A 17,923-nucleotide genomic window follows, 5' to 3' on the forward strand; every position below is an offset into this window, starting at 1 on the left:
CCTATCTATTTGTGCTTTGCACCATCAAAGACTCAGTTCCTAAGCTTGCTTCAATGCAAAAAAGCTAATATTGTTAAAATGGTATAATACAACACTAACTTCTAACTACAGCTTCAGAAACTACCATAAGAATTGAGTTTGTGATCAGAGTTGCTGGGTCAAATCCCCTAACCAGCTGGCAGGACCTGGCAAACGGCAAGAACAATGAATAAGAAATACCATTTCCTACTTCATTAAGAGCGGTTGAGGCACCCTTGAGCACACAGCATAATCCCCAGTTACTCCAGTGGGGCTGCAGAAACAGACTGGTTGTTTTGGGCGGTGAAGTCCTGAGACTGTATGCAATTCAGACACAACAGACTTTGTTCTCACTTCATTCTAGACATCAGCTACACACACACACACACACACACACACACACACACACACATCGAGATACACAGGCAAGATGAAGAAAGTGAAAGAAATCATAATCAATCAAGTAACATAAACCAAACCTTAGGCTGATTTTAGTGTCTTTTGTTACAGTGACATTTTTACAGCTTGACTACCTTGTTTTACAGACTTCGGCGTTGTTCTTCTACAGAATCGCTACACAGTTTTATGTGTTTTCCCTGATCCCTCTAAGACAAGTATTTTTTGTATATACTCATACATGCGTACATGCATGTGCATGATCTGTACTTTTATCTTTAAAAGAGCCAATTTAAGTTTAAGACCTTCAGAGGAAGGACATTTTTGCAACACTCGTTCATTCTTCCTGATCCTCATAGGGCCTATTGGAGGACTAGGTGAAAAAAGGGTAGGGGCTAAGGTTTGGATAGTGTGTTTTTGTGTGTGTTTTCAATTCTTACAAATGGTCTTTCTATCTTTCTCTATCTTTGTTTCAGGTTGTCAGGCAGTAATGTCCCCTCTCCCATCGTTAGCAACAAGAACTGGCTCAGACTGCATTTTGTGACTGATGGCAACCACCGTTACCGTGGTTTCAGCGCACATTATCAAGGTAAGATGGGTAAAATGTGTTTACATCCACAGAGACAGGCATCTTAATGTATGCACTCACACACATGCAGTATATTCATAAAGAGTGTTCATTTATGATATACAGGACTCTATATACACAGTATCTACATATGTCTTTGTATTTGTTAATTTGTTCTTTTCTAAGTTCTGTTTTTGCTTCTTTGCCCTTTTCTTTTCTTTTGTGCCTTTTAGTTTTTCTGTTTCTCTGTGCTGCTTTTTTCCTTTTCAATTGACAGTTTTTCCACATCATCTTGCCTCTAACTCCCTTTAATTACGCTTGTTGACTCCAATCTTCTCATCTCTTGTCTACTACAGTTTCATCTTTTCTGCACCCCCCCCCCACGTCCAGATCTCTCTCTTTTACTGTTTCCTTTCCTCTTGGGTAACTGCTCATAAGTGTACAGTTAGATTTCTCTGACACAAACCCTAACTGGTGGAAAACATTAAGAAATTCATTTGGCAATGTTTGGTCCATGTCTCCCAATAGCGATAATGAGAGCTGAATGTGTGGAACAACTGCACAGAAAGGCTGGGACAGATAGAGTTTAGATTTTACACTTGTTTTTCAAACTCTCCTATGTTGTGTTTTAGTCTCAGATCACCTCGTGTTCTTTAAAAACACTATTGGCCCTTTTTTGTGAATCACTAGTGCATGGTGCATAAAGTCCATTCAACATCACAAGGTACACAGGGTATGGAGCTGTGTTTGGTATTTTCATGGCCAGAGGCACGTCATGCACCTGCAGCACAGTTGGAAATAGGGTGTGATTGAAATACACTATCAGTAGATGTTTTATTCATCAGCTCCTCTAATCTACTTTAATCGAAATATTAGAAAAATGTGTTTTTGTGTGTTTATTGTTGTAAAATTAAACTAGTGCAAACTAAAGTCATGGAAACAGTGCAGTGTGCCTTCTTCCATGCGTCATTGACCTGGTCTGAGTACGTGGGCAGCACAAGCGTAAATCATGGTCATGCTTGACACCAAAATTGCACTGTGCCAGTTGATTATTACTGACACGCTCCCTACTGCGCTTCGCCTCTCACTTCAGCACATTCAAGTTCACAGCAAGTCACCAAAACATCAAGCAGAATTAGGCAAGAAAAAATCTGTGCACCCATTCAAAATGCCACCTCTCGGGAGCAGAGACTGTGCTGTCCAGAAAACTGGGCCCTGTTTGTATAGTTTGTCAAAGAAAAACACTTACGAAAATGTGGACACGATGTGTTGGTGTTTATATGTCACGTTTTGAAAGGACACAAAACACAGATTACATTCATAGATGTGTTAGAAATGACACACTCATAAACAACTAATTGACACAATGTGTGTTTCACAAAACTATTTTCTTCTTTCTTCCCTCCATCCCCTGTTATTTACATTCTCAATGTCTTCTCTTTTAACTCAAATCTTTTTCGTCCACTCTCTTTTTGTCACTATTTTTGTCCACACACAACAGTGCATTTTTCAACACACTGTTTAACACTGTGGTTCCTTTCAACAGTAATTATGGTCATTTGCTCATTTTTGTAGAGCTATTGTCACTTTCATCACTGAGAAAGCTTTCTGAACATATTTGAATTGATATTCATCTTTCTTCAGACAGACAAGTCATAGTATCAATACTTTTTTCTTTCAGTGCTTGAGACTATGAGGTCGCCCCACTAAACAAAGGATTTATCTAACAAGTTCTGAAGTTTTGCTGGGTTTAATACATTGGACGCCATGATATACTTCACAGGAACACTGCTTATCTGAAGGCAAGAGCTACAGTTAGGAAGTCAGTTAGAAGACCTTCACATTTTCTACTTGGAGAAGACTTCTTTGCTCTTCTCAACGTCTAGGATGATGGTGTCACTCCCTACATCTGAGAAACTGGCTATTAAAGTAGAAATTAGTATTAGGTATATAGTTGTACTGACTACATTTCTACACATATACGTACATTTATATTTGAAAAAAGGTTTCTTTATGACCCCATAAGTTTTTACTGTATTGGTTGCATGTGCCACTTGCAGGATGGTGGTCAATTAAGCTAATTAAGTAATTGAAATTGCAATTAATTCAGTGGTGATTTTATATTAACTCTGCATAATTTCCCAATCTGTGGGTATGACAAGCTTATTAGGTTGAATATGACCCCAGATGACACCTCACAGACTTTTAAAGAACGACTACTATGGAAGGACTATCTAGTAAAGGCAAAATGCCAAAAAACAAAACAAAAGGAACAACTATTTACAGATTTGAAAGTCAAACCAGGCAATTAGATAGCCAATGAAGTATTCTTAATGTACACATGTGCCATATAGTACTTACGAGTATTTACAAGAGGAGCTTTTAGAAATTAAAGTTAGTCATTATTAAAACTCGTACTTCTTTTCCCCTTCCTTTCTTCAACACATCTTTGCTCTCTCTCATTCTTCTCCTTTAATTTTTTCCTCCCTTTTCCTCCTCTCATCTTCCTTTCCTCCCCGATCTTCTCCTCTTGTCCTCAACCACCCTCTCTGCCCTCTCTGATGTTCTCGTTGATTGACTGACGGACAACCTGACCACTCCCCTTGTGATTTGCTTTTAATTGGTATAATTGATCTTAATTTGTTTAAAAGGTTAATCAACATGTTAATGAGGGGTGGCAGTGTGATAGGTTAGTTAATTAATTAGTGGAGTTCTCAACAAGCTTGTGATTGATTGGATACTCCCTGTCAGCTGTCAGTCATCTCCATCACCTTGTTGGTTCTTACACATCAGCAGAAGGGCAGGTTGTGTGATTGAAAAAGTTACTGCTGAGTTGTTGATTTGAATCACACATTGTTCTTAAAAGTCTTGCAGATTAATATTATTGAACATCTCTAAAAACTTTCTGCAGTACATGAATATATTCCCACAAACAGTAATGTTTTCTTTGAAATTCATTCAATTATTTCAGCATCTGTAGACAATAAACCAGCCAATGAGAAACTGAATTTAGTTTATTATCTACTGTATATGTTAACATTACTTCACTATAAGTTAGGAAATGTGTGTCAACAATGTTAGTGTTCAGTGAGGATAGATCAGTATTCTGACTGCAACATTACCAATGCCACTACTGACATTGTAAGATGATTGATGGATCTTCTATTAATTTCATATCTTGCAGAACCACTTGCAAACCACTGGAAAAGAAAGGGAACTAACAAACATATTAATTACACGTTTATTAAGGTATAATAAATGTATTAAATAAAATTTCTGGAATCAATAACCTTGCAAGATTATATTATTTTGTATTTTATTCTGTTTGTTTCCAGTATACTTTTATTGTACTGTTCTACTGCATTTATTATGCTCTTCAGATTTACTTTTTAACAACAGATTTACTCTTTAATTAGCATTCTTAGTATTTTATTTTGCTTTATTATAAAGTTCTACAATTTTTTTTTTAACTTTGACTTCAATTCTACTCTGCAAACCATATGTTGTTCTGGTTTACTAAATTCTACTTGTCTCCAGAGAATAAATTATAATGACAAAGCCCTCTGGCAGGGTTAGTTTAGTTTAGTGGAAAACACTATGAAAACAATTCCAAATTTGTTTCTGAGAGACTGAATGAACAAATCTGCTTTGGCAGGGTCAGTTTAGTTTATAAGACACTGCTATGAGACCTCAGAGGGAGACGTTTGGCTCTAGATGCTGCCAGCTAGCTGGACAGACTGTCTGTGTGTGTGTGTGTGTGTGTGCGTGTGTGTGTGTTTCGTCTTCTTATATCCCAGTGGGGACTATAACCTGAATGCACACTAACCCATGGGGACTTGTGTCACCGTGGGGACAAAAATTGAGGTCCCCATGGGTAGAGCCTGCTTTTTGGGGGACTTAAGACTTGGATTTAGGGTACAGGTTACAATAAGGTTAAGGTTAGGGTTAGGGTTAAGGTTAGGCAGTTACTTGTGATGGTTAAGGTTAGGTTAAAGGGCTAGGGAAGGCATTATGGCAATGACTGTCCCCCACGGGGATAGTGAAACAAACGCGTGTGTGTGTGTGTGTGTGTGTGTGTGTGTTATAGGTCAGCCACTCAGCTCATAAAAACCTCCTCCTTCTGCTGCTGCCCAAATTAGAGAAAAAGAGGGAGGGTAGGTGGTAAAACATTGAGGCGATACAGAGGAGAGATTAAAAGAGAGAGAGATGGAAACCAGCAGAGAAAAAGGCAAAAAAGAGAGATAAATAGCCAGAGAGGGATGGCGGGTTTAAGGGGAAAAGTCATTTGGCAGTGAGGTTTGGCTAAATATTTAAGTAATAACATTGAGAATTTTTAATGTCCCGCTGTCATAAATGGCTGTTGTAGACTATTTTAGAGGAAGAGAAAGTGAATGTGTGTGTGGATCGATGGCTGTGTTCTTGGACACAGGAAAAGCCTGTTCGTGTATTAGTGTATTTAGTAACGCAAAGCCTGCAGCTCCTCTGCATGGCTAAACTAAATTTACAGAGTTAATTGTCCATTTGAATGCTTAAGTGATGCTTCAAAATGATTCACAATTGCAAGGTTTTGAAAACATGCCATAGGCTATATGTTAAATTAAAGGAATTAACCATTTCAATTCAAATATCTCTCCCTAGGACATAGTGTTCATGTTAAAGGGAGAAATCACTCCCAGAAATCACATAATTTACATTTTATTCCCAAGATCTCAGGCAACCGTCTTGATATTTACAGAAATTATCAGCATTTATATCATCAATAGTATAAAAAGGAAAGTAGAGTCAGTCAGAGAAAATGAGTCTTTGTTATTTTTTTCTTTAAAATTTGGACTGTTTTGTCAATATGTCATACATTATCTGTCTGCTCCTTATTGTCTCCTGTACAGCTAAATACAAGCACAACCATTACTGTAAGTGTCCATTACCATGTTTATTTGAAGCTCAGTAATTATGCATTATGTCGACATCTCTGAGCGAGAGTAAATTCTTTTCACCTCAGGACCAAAATGCCATTCAAGATTCAGTTCACCCTCATATAGAAAGTTTATATGTGATTTCTGAGTGTGTTTTGAAACACACTATAGGGTCTTTCTGCAGTACATTTGCAGGCCAAGATAAAATCAGAGTTGATGTAGTCTCTCTACCTGGGAACTGCTGTAAGTTCATTTATTCATCCTTGTACTCATGTCATGTCATTTGAGGACTGTACCCAAGCTATGTAAGTATGGTGTCACCCTGGGACGCTGGCTTACTAAAACATTCAGCTTGTATACTGTAGGTCTGTACTGTGGCTAAAATGCCACATTGGGGTTTCCAAGAAATTGGCCACGTGTTGTCCATTGTTGTTGATGTAGATTGAAAAAAGCCTTGTTATAACTTTCTTGATACAACTAAAAAAAATTAAAGTCACATATAATATTTGTGTGTAACCATCAGTAATAAGTATATAATAATGTGTAAATATTGTTTTGCTTTTTTCAGACTTTTGGTAGTATTGCAGCTAGATGTAAAATGCATGATATCAAAACTATCAAATACTGTCAGTTCTGGAGTCCTTGCCAGTCTTCAGACAATATCTTTACCATAAAGTCATTGGATGTGATTCAACAGTATTTCAATCAGGAATGACACTACACATAAGCAAAATGTAGATGTTCTACTTTTAGTTAGAGTTTACAGTTGGTCCTGTCAATTAGATCGATTTAAATGGGGTAAAACCCTAAAAATAGCAGCCATTCTGATGTCCCACTAGGAAGGCATAGAGGGGGCTTTGTCACTTGTGGTGGTTGGGTGATGGGGTGGTGAAGTGACATAGACAGCAATGACAGTAGAGAGACATAACAGGTAAAATTGTTTAAATATCCTTCAGCCAGGATGATCATTTGTTGACAAGAAAGCCTGCAAACAATTCACAGTAAAGTCATTGTATAATAACTGAGGTGGATCCCTAATGTGATGATCAAATTAGAAGGATAATTGTCTTCCTGCTTGAACATTTGCTAAAAGCTTCATTACTGTAATTACCGATTGAGACCTAAAGGCATTTACACTGAAACAACAAATCAGATTGGATTCTTTGTGGCACAAATTTGATCTTTTTAATGCATGTAAATTCTACACATCATATTTTGATAATAGACTGGTGGTAGCCTGAGTTACAGCAGCTTGTTTGGGAACTACAGATTGCAGGTTTGAATCTGTGGACAGGCTGTGAAAACTATGTTGTGGTAAAAGACTGAATGATGCTCAAAGTTCCCTTCAGCAAAGCACTGAAACCCAGCTGTTACACCGCCATGTGTAGTGACTGTGGTAGAACAAACCAGCTTCCAGATGTGACTGGGTGTGTACACCCCTAGGTAGCAGCTGGAAGTGGGAATGTATTCTCACTCATATTGCCTGTTAAATAAAAAAGAACATGAACAGCTCTCCCCCAAAGCCAGAAACCAATGATTCATGTTGCCAAATAAACTCTGAGTTATCAACGGCTACAGGAATAATATATGAGAACACAATTTTACAGTGAATTTACCCTTCAAATGGGTCAACTTTTATCGTTTTCAGGGTCATATTTTTTCAAGAAAAGCATTCTCACTATGTAATTATATATAACAAGAATTGGGGGAAAAGCCGTGGACACGTAGCCAGCCAGTGAGTCACACATGCTTTCAGTCATCCAGTGAGTCACACATTCTCAGCTATCCAGCCACTCAGTCATTCAGGTAACTGATCCTGCAGCTAGACATATGTGCATTAAGTACAAAAATACGAAGATTTTTAAAAACTGATAAAAATAGATCCATGTGATTATAAACAGTGATTATCCAATCATAGCTTAGCATCCGTAATTAAGCATGGCAGGTCTGTCAAACTCAAGCATTAAAGTGGTGTGCATGAGCTCTATCATAGACTGTATTCCTCTCTGGCAACCAAATCAAGTCAAAACCAAACCAAACATTGCTGGTTGGCCTAAAATGCATCGTTACCAATGCGCCAGTATGGGAATGTCGCCACAGACACCAGATAAAAAAAACTCTGGTATACTGCGAAATACAGAGAGATTTACCTGGCGGTGATAGGCTTAATCAGCATTGTGTGAACTCGTTTGGCAAGGGCTTGAATGTAACGGATGTAAAAGTCCTGCACTCTAGCTTTAACTGAGTTTACAGGGTCAGATAAGTTTTCCAAAACCAAAAACACAAGAGCAAAATTGTAAGGAATGAATTGTGAATGAATGTGTTTGTCTGCTCTAATATAAGCTGCAAACCTTAGCTTATATTATATTAACGGTAGCCTAGTATTATTTCCAACATGAAGGAGCACATCACTATAGTTATGTGGGGTTTGTGGGGTTACTGTTTACATTTAAAAAAAAAAAAAAGCCTAGTTCACAACTAGCATGTCTGCTGTGTAGTATATCCCTACTGTGTGGAAATTGATCATCGATGCTATCAGACAGGCTAACGTTAGCAGCTCTTTCCTACTCTTTATTGGATTTGGGTACATTTACAGCTTAACCCCAGCCAATGTTACCCAAGATAGAAGCAGAAACGTTTGTCAGACACATCAGTTAGTCCTCATCCTAAATGTGTTTTCTTTTTTTGACATTTAAAGTGATATTGTACTGTTTGAAAATACAAACAAGTATGTTAGCTAACTGCTAAGCAACTAAACAGAAATATGTTAGAACGAGATGAGTCTGATCTTAGAAATGTCCTTATCATACTAATAAAAATAAGACTTACTAGCTCTACACTGCAGAACAGAACAATGCTGTTTCTTTTTTACAATGTCTTCTGCATGGATCATCAACTGATGAGGATGCTTTCTTTCTGCCTGGGACATGCAGCTTTAGTTTCAACAATGATATGGGGAGTCCATTTGTCATTTGGCAATAATATTGCTTCCATCCTCATACTGTACCTACATATCAAATCATATACTTACAGCCAATTAATCTGATTTAATTGTGTGTTGTTACTGTCAACAATGGAGGGGACTGTACCCATAGCCATCAATTATCATTCCTCATGTGTTTTCATAACTCTCTCATGCAACATTTTCATCACAGTATCATTTCATTTTATTCAATTACAGTCCTCATAAAAACACAGCCATTCAGTTAACCAGACAGCTATGCAGTTTTTCAGCTCTAGTCTATTGAAACTAATTGCAGTGCACACCATCACACACTAGAAACCAGCTACATTCCTACAGTGTAACTGTCATTCACAAAGTCATCCAGTCAATCCATTGGTCAATCCGAATTTTACTAATCTTGCATTTACTGTACATAGCTCAGTTAACAGTGTCAGGGAAAAGCCTAGAGTGTCTAGTCAGTCAGCCAGTCAGTCAGCCATTTGTTCTGGCAGTCAGCCAGTTAGCGAGTCAGTCAGCCAGCCATCTAGTCAATTGAATGGTTGCCAGTTGTTCCATTTACTGTACGAATTTTAGTCTGAACACTGAGAAATAATGTCCAGCTCTTATTAATGAACATTTACATTACAGAAAGTGGAAGTGGAGGGGGCAGAAAAAGTAAGGGTGGAGAGATCCTGGCAGTGCTGCAAAGTCAAGATGTCACAGTTTACCTGAAAACACAATGATTAAAAGCACAAAATGAACTTTAACCCCACTAGAATCCCCACATCTAAATCTGTTAAATTGACTTAAGAGAAAAAAGTGGGATCAGTATCCGAAGCAAACGGGGAGGAGGTTGAGAGTTAAAGATGGCTGAGAGGATGTGATTCAGAGATAAATATACAGGGTTGTCTGAGGATCCTTTTTACTGCATCATTGCTACAATATTCTCTCTCAAACATCAGAGGTTGTTTTTGAAATGCATAATTTTAATGATGTTTAAAAAATGTGCTGGGTGAGTGCTGGTTTTAGATAAATTACTGAACATTTTAAGGAAAATTTGCGTTTTTATAATTCTTCTAATGTAAATGTTTAGAAATTAAAAGTCTTGTATCCTGATATTGTGGGTGAATAATGGCCTTGTCTTTTACATGCATTAACACACCCCTAATGCTTTGTCAATTTAGAGGTCTTTCATCAGTGTCACTATACGTGCAAAGCCAGAACAATTAATACAGGTACAAGAAGACCTCTTAGATATGAACTGTATGTTTAAGTTGACATCTATAATGTTTCTAACTAAAAAATAGTATTCATATCAATTTATATGGTGCTCACTAAACCCTTTTCACATTTTGTTGATGTTGATTGGCTTGACATGTCTGCACCTGTCCTGATTCAGCACTTGCTGAAAGCAAAGCTAGTGCTCTGGAGATCTCTTCCAGCATTTCACAGCATATTTTGTATTTTCACACATTAAAATCGAACATAAATCCAGGAATATCACACTGTGTTAGCAGGTGCATTTTCAAGGTTTTGCAATGACAGATTTCAATCAGCCAAAATAAATGTCAAGCTTCCACACAACCTTCCATAACAATTTCACTATTTTTGCTATACACCTATCCCCACTGAAAGTTATATTTCAGCTTTTAAGTGATAATGCTCCCCAAATCTTTTAAGCATCGAATACTCATCTCCTGTTGGCTCGAACAGTAGCTGTTAAAAGTTAGTAGTGTCATCCTTCAGAGAGAACAGCAATCGTGGTCAGCTTGAATTTGTGTCTGTCTTCATGTAAAATCGGTAAAAAAGCTGAATAACATCCACAGAAATTCCGTAAAAACCACTCCTGCAGCATTATCCACTTCTACACTGTCTGTGGATATGACCAATGTGGTTCAAACACTCATATTTTTGTTGATTTTGCTGACAGATTTTACTTGAGTTGCACGTGTCTGGTTACTCAGTGAAGTAAGCAGCTAACTGAGTGATCCAGAGACAGAGACAGCTGTTGGTGGCACCTTCAGTCAAGCAACAAAAAAGGGGATGCCACAGCACAGCCTGTAAAATGCTCAGATGGATTAGGATGACCTGATCAAATAAATTTCTGTTTTTGTATTCCTTTTTGTTACAGTAATCAGCCTGTATTGTCATGGTAAGACACAGGATACTTCCTTTTAGCCTGCAGGAAAGGTATATCTGAGGTTTTGGAAATGATCCAGGTTGGTTTGTTCAAACTGTAATGTAACTAATCCAGGAAGATGAAATATGATGAACCATACCCTTGACAAAATGGAGGGAGTGGTTGGACTCTCGCTGACCTTCGGCGGTCATCCTGTTTGAATTTGAGGTAGCACGTCTAAATCAATAGGCTCTTTCTGCATCCAAAATTTTAAATGTTTAGAAAGCATTTTTTCTCCAACATCAGCATAATGAAAATGTCACACCTATCTTCTGATTGCTGTGTGTCAGTGGGATCTTGACCCTAACCTGTGACTGTTTTTACAATGACCCATGCACAGAAAATAGGAAAAATGCAACGTTTTTTAGCAGAGTTCCTCTTGAATACAAATTTAAATTTACCTCTAAATCAATTCTACTGTGATTAGATGTAAATAAGATCTGCAAAGACCTCACCCACTGTAGTCATTCATTCGGTCACTTACAGCCTGTGTGCCCCCTTGTGGCTAATATGAAATATGCCAATGTCTATGGATGACACCATCAACCAAGATTATTGCTATGGTGCATGTGGGGTGCTTTTGCATCTGTGATACTGTTTCCTTGCTCAGACTCTGTGTACAGTAATTACTATGCATTGCAGGCAGACACATACTTAAAGGCTGTTTACATACTGGAAACCTTTCATTTTACCATTGAAAGATAAGATAAAGACACAGTGCTCCTTCTAGATCAGGATTACACTAGCTTCCTTTCCTCTCTAATTTACCATTGTTTACTCATTCTTTATGGCTCGGTGTTCAGTTCTTTCTCTACTGATTCTGTCCAAACACAACAGGACAATCTTCAGCATGGATGGGGTTTAACAAATGCTAAGGTATATTATAGATATTCTGTCCACACTCTTACCCTTCCCTGGTACTCTGCTCTAATACCCAACCCTACACACTCAACACCTGGCTGTGAATGTGTGTGTTTGTGGATTATGTCGCTGTGTACTTAGAGTATATCTGTGTCTATCTGTGGTCCTGTGCACATACAGAATTATGTGCCCACTTATCTATATGTACATCTCAACTCACTCTCGTCAATGATGGTGTGTCTTCTGTTCTGTATATGTGTCTGTGCATACACAATTGGGTGCTTCTATATGTATGTGTCTATTTTAAGTTGATGAATCTATCACTATGACTGCTTCTTTATATATGTAATAGGTGTGTGCAGCTGTGTTTATGTGTTTATTTGCATTTAAGTGTATGTGTGGCTCTATGTGTTTGTGTGTGCGCCTGTTTGTCTGTTGTCTGTGTGTGTCAGGTATGAACAATCTGTTTCCTTCCCTGCGGCAGAACCTACCAATCACCTCCCTCCATCATCTCTCTTCATTACGTATTCATGAGTTTCTGTGTCTGCAGGGCTGTGATTGGCTCTTAATGAACAACTGACGGCATTATCAGTCAGCCAATGCTAAGGCAACAAAATAAGTCAGACGGTACAAAAGAAACACCAGTCAACCACTGGTACGCAAACATTATTCAACTTGAGCAGTGAGACAGTATACCCCTCAGGGAGGATGACATATTGGATATTGCCGACTGCATGGTACCTTTGATATGACTCTCATAATGTCTCAAACCTGCTCGTAATCAAGTGAAATGCTCTGGATAATTATAGCCAAGAAAAAAGAGAGCATTTAGCACATGTGGAATATACCATTAAGTTTTTGTGTAAATAAATCCCCAAGTCCATTTCCTTGTCAGCCTTGGCTTCAGAACCATTAGTCAAACTGAGTACAGAGACACTGTAGGCCTCAAGGGGTTCATATGAGCTCATAAATCTATGAACTACCCCTTTATCATCTTTTATATTATTTTGGAGCTTGCATTCCACCAGTACTGGTTTTCATTGTTGTCTCCTTTTTCTGCTGTTATCTATATCAAATATGATGATAATAAATAATGTTATGCTATATCAAAATGGCAGTTAGCACTGGGATCATTACAGTAAGTGTAGCAGGTAATGTACTTGGTTGAATTAATGCAGCTAGTTTGCATATACACAATCTGGTGATAATGTATGATTGCTGGTCTGTGGTTACAAAATAGCTCATCAAATGTGGAGGATGTCTACAGCACTGACAACCGTCCTCACCCACTGATTGCACTCACTAATTACATATATTAAAACTGTGATTAACTCAATCTAGGCAGAGTTATATATTGAGCATTGTAGCATACCCATTCATTTTTCTAATAATACCTTCTGCCTAGTTAAAATTACATTTGAGCCAGCTATGTATGTATATATATATATATATATATATATATATATATATATATATACAGAAGTCATTTTATTAGAAATTACATTTATTGGAAATCTACAGTGGATTTCATGTCACCTAAGTGAATAGTTTGAAATGGAAATACCACTCTCATATCTGTTAGTTAAATGTGAAGCTACAGCCAGCTGCTTAGCTTAGCTTAGCATGAGAACTGGAAACAGGAGGAAACAGCTAGCCTGGCTATGTCCACTTTTTATTTGCCGGACTTTCTTCTCATCTAACTATGTCTTACTCTCTTTCCCAAAATGTCAAACTATTGCTTTACAATCCTAAATTTAAATTTACTTCTCATAAGCATTAGATGCTAATTTAACATATCTTGCAGCAGAGACTGTTTCATATATGATTGATTAGTAGCTACACTACATCTCTTTTACTTAAACAGCCAACGGATCCAAACTACTCCAAACCTTACTTTAGCCTGGATCTAGCCAGATGAACCACTGGTAACAGTTTACCCTAACCCCCCTATTTAGCACATTCAAAAAACACACTATAATGTAGTTGTACCCCACAGGAGGGGTTATAGTTGTTAACAAATACATTTATAGTGTGTTATAACCCATTTATTCAATGTTTATATACTACTTATAAATGCTAAAAAGGGGGAGTTAAAGTAAAGTCTTACAGAGTCACATTTCCTCATATCTGCCCGTTAACTATGTGAATCTGACTGTTCAGTTTTGAAAATGAGACAGATACGTCTATGCTTAGAGCAGATTTTCTAAATCCTTTCATGAAATTTTTGTGTTTGTGTTACCATAGACAGTAAAAATTTGCTTTCCCATGTGGGTACATTAAAACACCAGCGAGGGGCATCTAGCCCAAAAGCTGAGTTCAATCAAAGTGCGTGATGCCTATCTGCTCCAATCACCTCCTTAGAGAATGCTTCACTGTTCCAAACTACCAGTCTTAAGAAATGTGAAATCCAGATGGTATTGAGGTGAACAAGCAAGTATGACTAAAATAAGTGAGTCATTGAGCTGGATCCTGCCTCGGGTAACAGAGTAGCTGTAGCTTTTGGTAATACATTTTTAAAGAGAATAGATTTTAGTACAGTATCAAGCCAGACTCAGCGAGATGCTTTTGTTATAAAATACAGTTCAGTGTGTATTTTATTGAACTAGGTTTTGTTTACGTGTCTGTTCTCTTACTGTTGAACTTTAGTTTAGTTATTATTTATTCTGTTGCTAGTTAAAATTAGTTTTGTTAAATATGCATTATTTTAGTTCATAAATACGGTTTACTTAAATGCTGCTGCCCTTGCATCTGTTGTTTGCAGTAGAGCTGCTGCTTGTAGGCTAGAATATTAACATGGGCATATTTAACTTTTGATGCATATTCACACAGGACAGGTTTTATGATGCATATTAACAGGGGCTTTATACAGTGAATGAATTTGCACAGGCAAAAACAAATTTGACTTTTAACTATTTTTGGCTCAAATTCCCTAATTTGGCTGCCGAACAGGGGGGAAATACATTTCAAACCTGATTGTAAGACTTTGATCAGGATCAGAGCTTCCCCTCGCTGTCAATAATAACAAGAGTCTTTTGATGAATGTTCTTAATTTCTGATGATTGGGACATTTTCAAATCCAAGTTTAATCTGAAGGCAGTGATACAATTATGTAATATATTGTTTCTCACCCCTTTTTGTTCTGGTTTACTATTGGCGCTAAATATTTTTTATGTACACAGATGAGAATAAAACCACCCAATGTCCCAATGAGAAACCAAAGGCTTTACGCATCTGAAATTGTTGATTTCAGGTCTGCAATGCAGTGGAATGGAAAATGTATTCACTCCACTCTTAACAGAGTTTCTTGTGAGCTATATTTTGAAATACAGCTGTCTGTAGTTTTTTCAAATTGTTTGTGAAATGATTTGAAAAAACAGGGGATGGTAAGCTGGGGATGTATGAATCTCTGCTCAATAATGATGCATTTTATCCAAGAGACTGCTGATACTATATATAACAAGCATGTTCCCCTCATTTTGAATAGCTATGACACCAGTGTCAGGAATAATACATTTCATTCTTTGCGTAGGTGGATTGCTGTGAAGTTAGTTAAAGTGTTTTTGCATTTGGATTATGTGTGTACTGTGCTTAGAGGCAGTCATAAACAGCTGTGATATATGAGTTGCTTGGAGCAAACTCATTAATGGAGAATTTATGACAGAAATTATTTTAAGATGTAAGGGAAATTCATATTTGTTCATGATCTGTTTGACTTATTAAGAATTGCAAAGTCTTTTGCAACTTGAAAAACTGTCTAAGTCTAGTCTCTTACAAATGTGAACAAACATTATACAGCCTCACAATATATAAAGAACTAAAGCTGTAATGTGCTTTTAAACCAAACGCTATGAAGTTTTGAAGTGTAAATCACCATGTTAAAAGTCCTGTGATCAGGAGGTATCACAGTGGACCTTTAAAGTACAAACTCCTGTGAGTTTTTATTTACAGCAGTAAATGGACATGATTTCCCATCCCCACGGCTCACGCAAAGGGACATTCTAAGATGAACCTCAATAAAAAGCAAGATAAATCGAACCACAAAATGTAGCTTTCATTTTGAGTTACACTGCTTATGGTTAGATGAAAACTATGTCTGTTATAATATGTTGTTTGCTGTCAAGTGTGTTACATGAGGTATTTTTGTCATATGAGAAAAAGTGATAATGTCTAGGTGTGGTTTAATTAAGGATTCCAAGTACCACTTGCAGTTAATTTATGAAAGAAAATGATGTGTTATGAATTTAAAAAGACAAATGTAAGTATAATTTAAGTACAATGTACACTTACTGTCTAATTTAGTGTAAAGGCTTGTCAACAAGAGATACATGTGCATGTTCAACAGGCAGTGTTGATGTCTTAAATTATATATTAGCTATACAATATGTCAAACATATAGTGCTTAAACATAAGGTGATGATGTGTTAACAATTAGTTCCACCTAATGATATACAGTAGTGCACATCACTAATGCTGGCTACAGAGTATATTTGAACAAAAGAAATTGCCCTGCTTAGCAAATGTGTTCATCTTAGACTTTGTATTAACATCTATTTTACAAGATTAATTAGGTACCCAGTAAGACATTTTTCATTCAAATTGAGTGTTAAAGGGTGGGGGTCGGTATGTCTCGCCCTTGTCACAATTACACACACCATACTCACACACATACAGTTGGAACCATGTTAAATTATCATGCTGATAAGTTAACACAATAATGCACTAATGGAGTTAATGTTCAGCCACTTTACATTAGCACAGTAATCGATTACATAAAATGTCAACATTTTAAGTAGAGAACCACTAACGTATGTATATAGCAGCATTAGGATAATTGTTGGCATAAAATACACATGATGTAATTTAACCATGTCAAAGATAATGTATGTATGTGCATTATTGTATGTAGCCACTGTATAACATTGGGTCATTTTAGCACATTAACTCATCTGCCATTTGTCACCATTCAATGGATTAGTCAAGTCATTATGAAAACGATGTCTGTCAGCCATTAATTAAAGTGATTTGTCACTGTACTTTGTCATTCAGGACACGATATATTTATGTTTTCAATATTTATGTTGATATTATATTCATTTATTTTGACAGAGTAGAGCAGAAAAATCAAATGTGGAGGGAGTCAAATTGAGATTACCCAAGGGTGTTTTGTTTTTATTATTATTGCATGGATTAAAATATAGCTCTCGCCCACTCACTTTGTCTTCCACTACTGTATCTTTCCAACCATACATGCTGAGCTATAGTAATATACAGGAACAACATTGCTAACCCTGTAATTAAATGATGTTAGAAAACTCATGCTGACAGGGATCCCTCTGTCAGTTTGTCTCCTCTTGTCTTTGATTAAAGGAACCATTTATTTTCTAACATACCATTATCTGAATGCTTTGATTACAGAGCTGCATCATTGTCATTTTGATTAAAGCTGCAATTTCCTTTACCAACTTTTGTTCAGAATATGATGGGTCTTCAAGCAAACACCTCGATATCTGATTTATGTGTCTGAGTGACAGAGAGAGAGAAAGCTTCTTATGAACAAAAACCCTGAATGGTGGTGTTGTTGAAAACATTTATCCTACTTTCTCTCCTCTGTCTGCTTCTGTCTTTCTCTTTTTGTCTCTGTCTCTGGCACTGTCGCAATCTGTTTCCACCATTTTAAAATTTACTTTGCCTTTGTAACTTTCTTTTTCACTGTACTCTTCTCTCTCTCAACGTTGTGAGGGAGAAGAATCTGCCATTTTTTTAAATTCCTTCGCTGGGTCTCATTTTTTTCCCACTTTATCCAAGCTGTTCTCTGATTTTTCTCCTCTTTTCTGTATTCTCCTCTGCAGTGAAGCGATCAGTAGATTTTAAATCGCGGGGAGTTAAATTATTCCCTGGCAAAGACTCCAGCAACAAGTTTTCAATATGTGAGTTCACATCTTAATGTCACTATGGCTAATGAACTGACGTGTGATGGCTTGGTTTGGCTTGGACTGGCTTTGTTTTTAGGTTTGGTTTTGTTTTGGTTTTTTTCTCTTAAAAAG

General features: G+C 37.1%; 1 protein-coding gene across 1 annotated transcript in view; it reads left to right on the forward strand.

Annotated features, from left to right (window-relative positions):
- Nucleotides 1-17,923, forward strand: part of csmd3b (CUB and Sushi multiple domains 3b) — a 359,142-nt gene that overhangs the window by 214,179 nt on the left and 127,040 nt on the right. Inside the window, exons 10-11 of the mRNA XM_044171541.1 lie at nucleotides 891-1,003; nucleotides 17,729-17,806. Of these exons, the coding sequence (XP_044027476.1) occupies nucleotides 891-1,003; nucleotides 17,729-17,806 (191 nt within the window). The remainder of the gene's footprint in view (nucleotides 1-890; nucleotides 1,004-17,728; nucleotides 17,807-17,923) is intronic.

This window comes from Siniperca chuatsi, linkage group LG17 (genome assembly GCF_020085105.1).
Source record: "Siniperca chuatsi isolate FFG_IHB_CAS linkage group LG17, ASM2008510v1, whole genome shotgun sequence".
NCBI classification, from domain to species: domain Eukaryota; kingdom Metazoa; phylum Chordata; class Actinopteri; order Centrarchiformes; family Sinipercidae; genus Siniperca; species Siniperca chuatsi.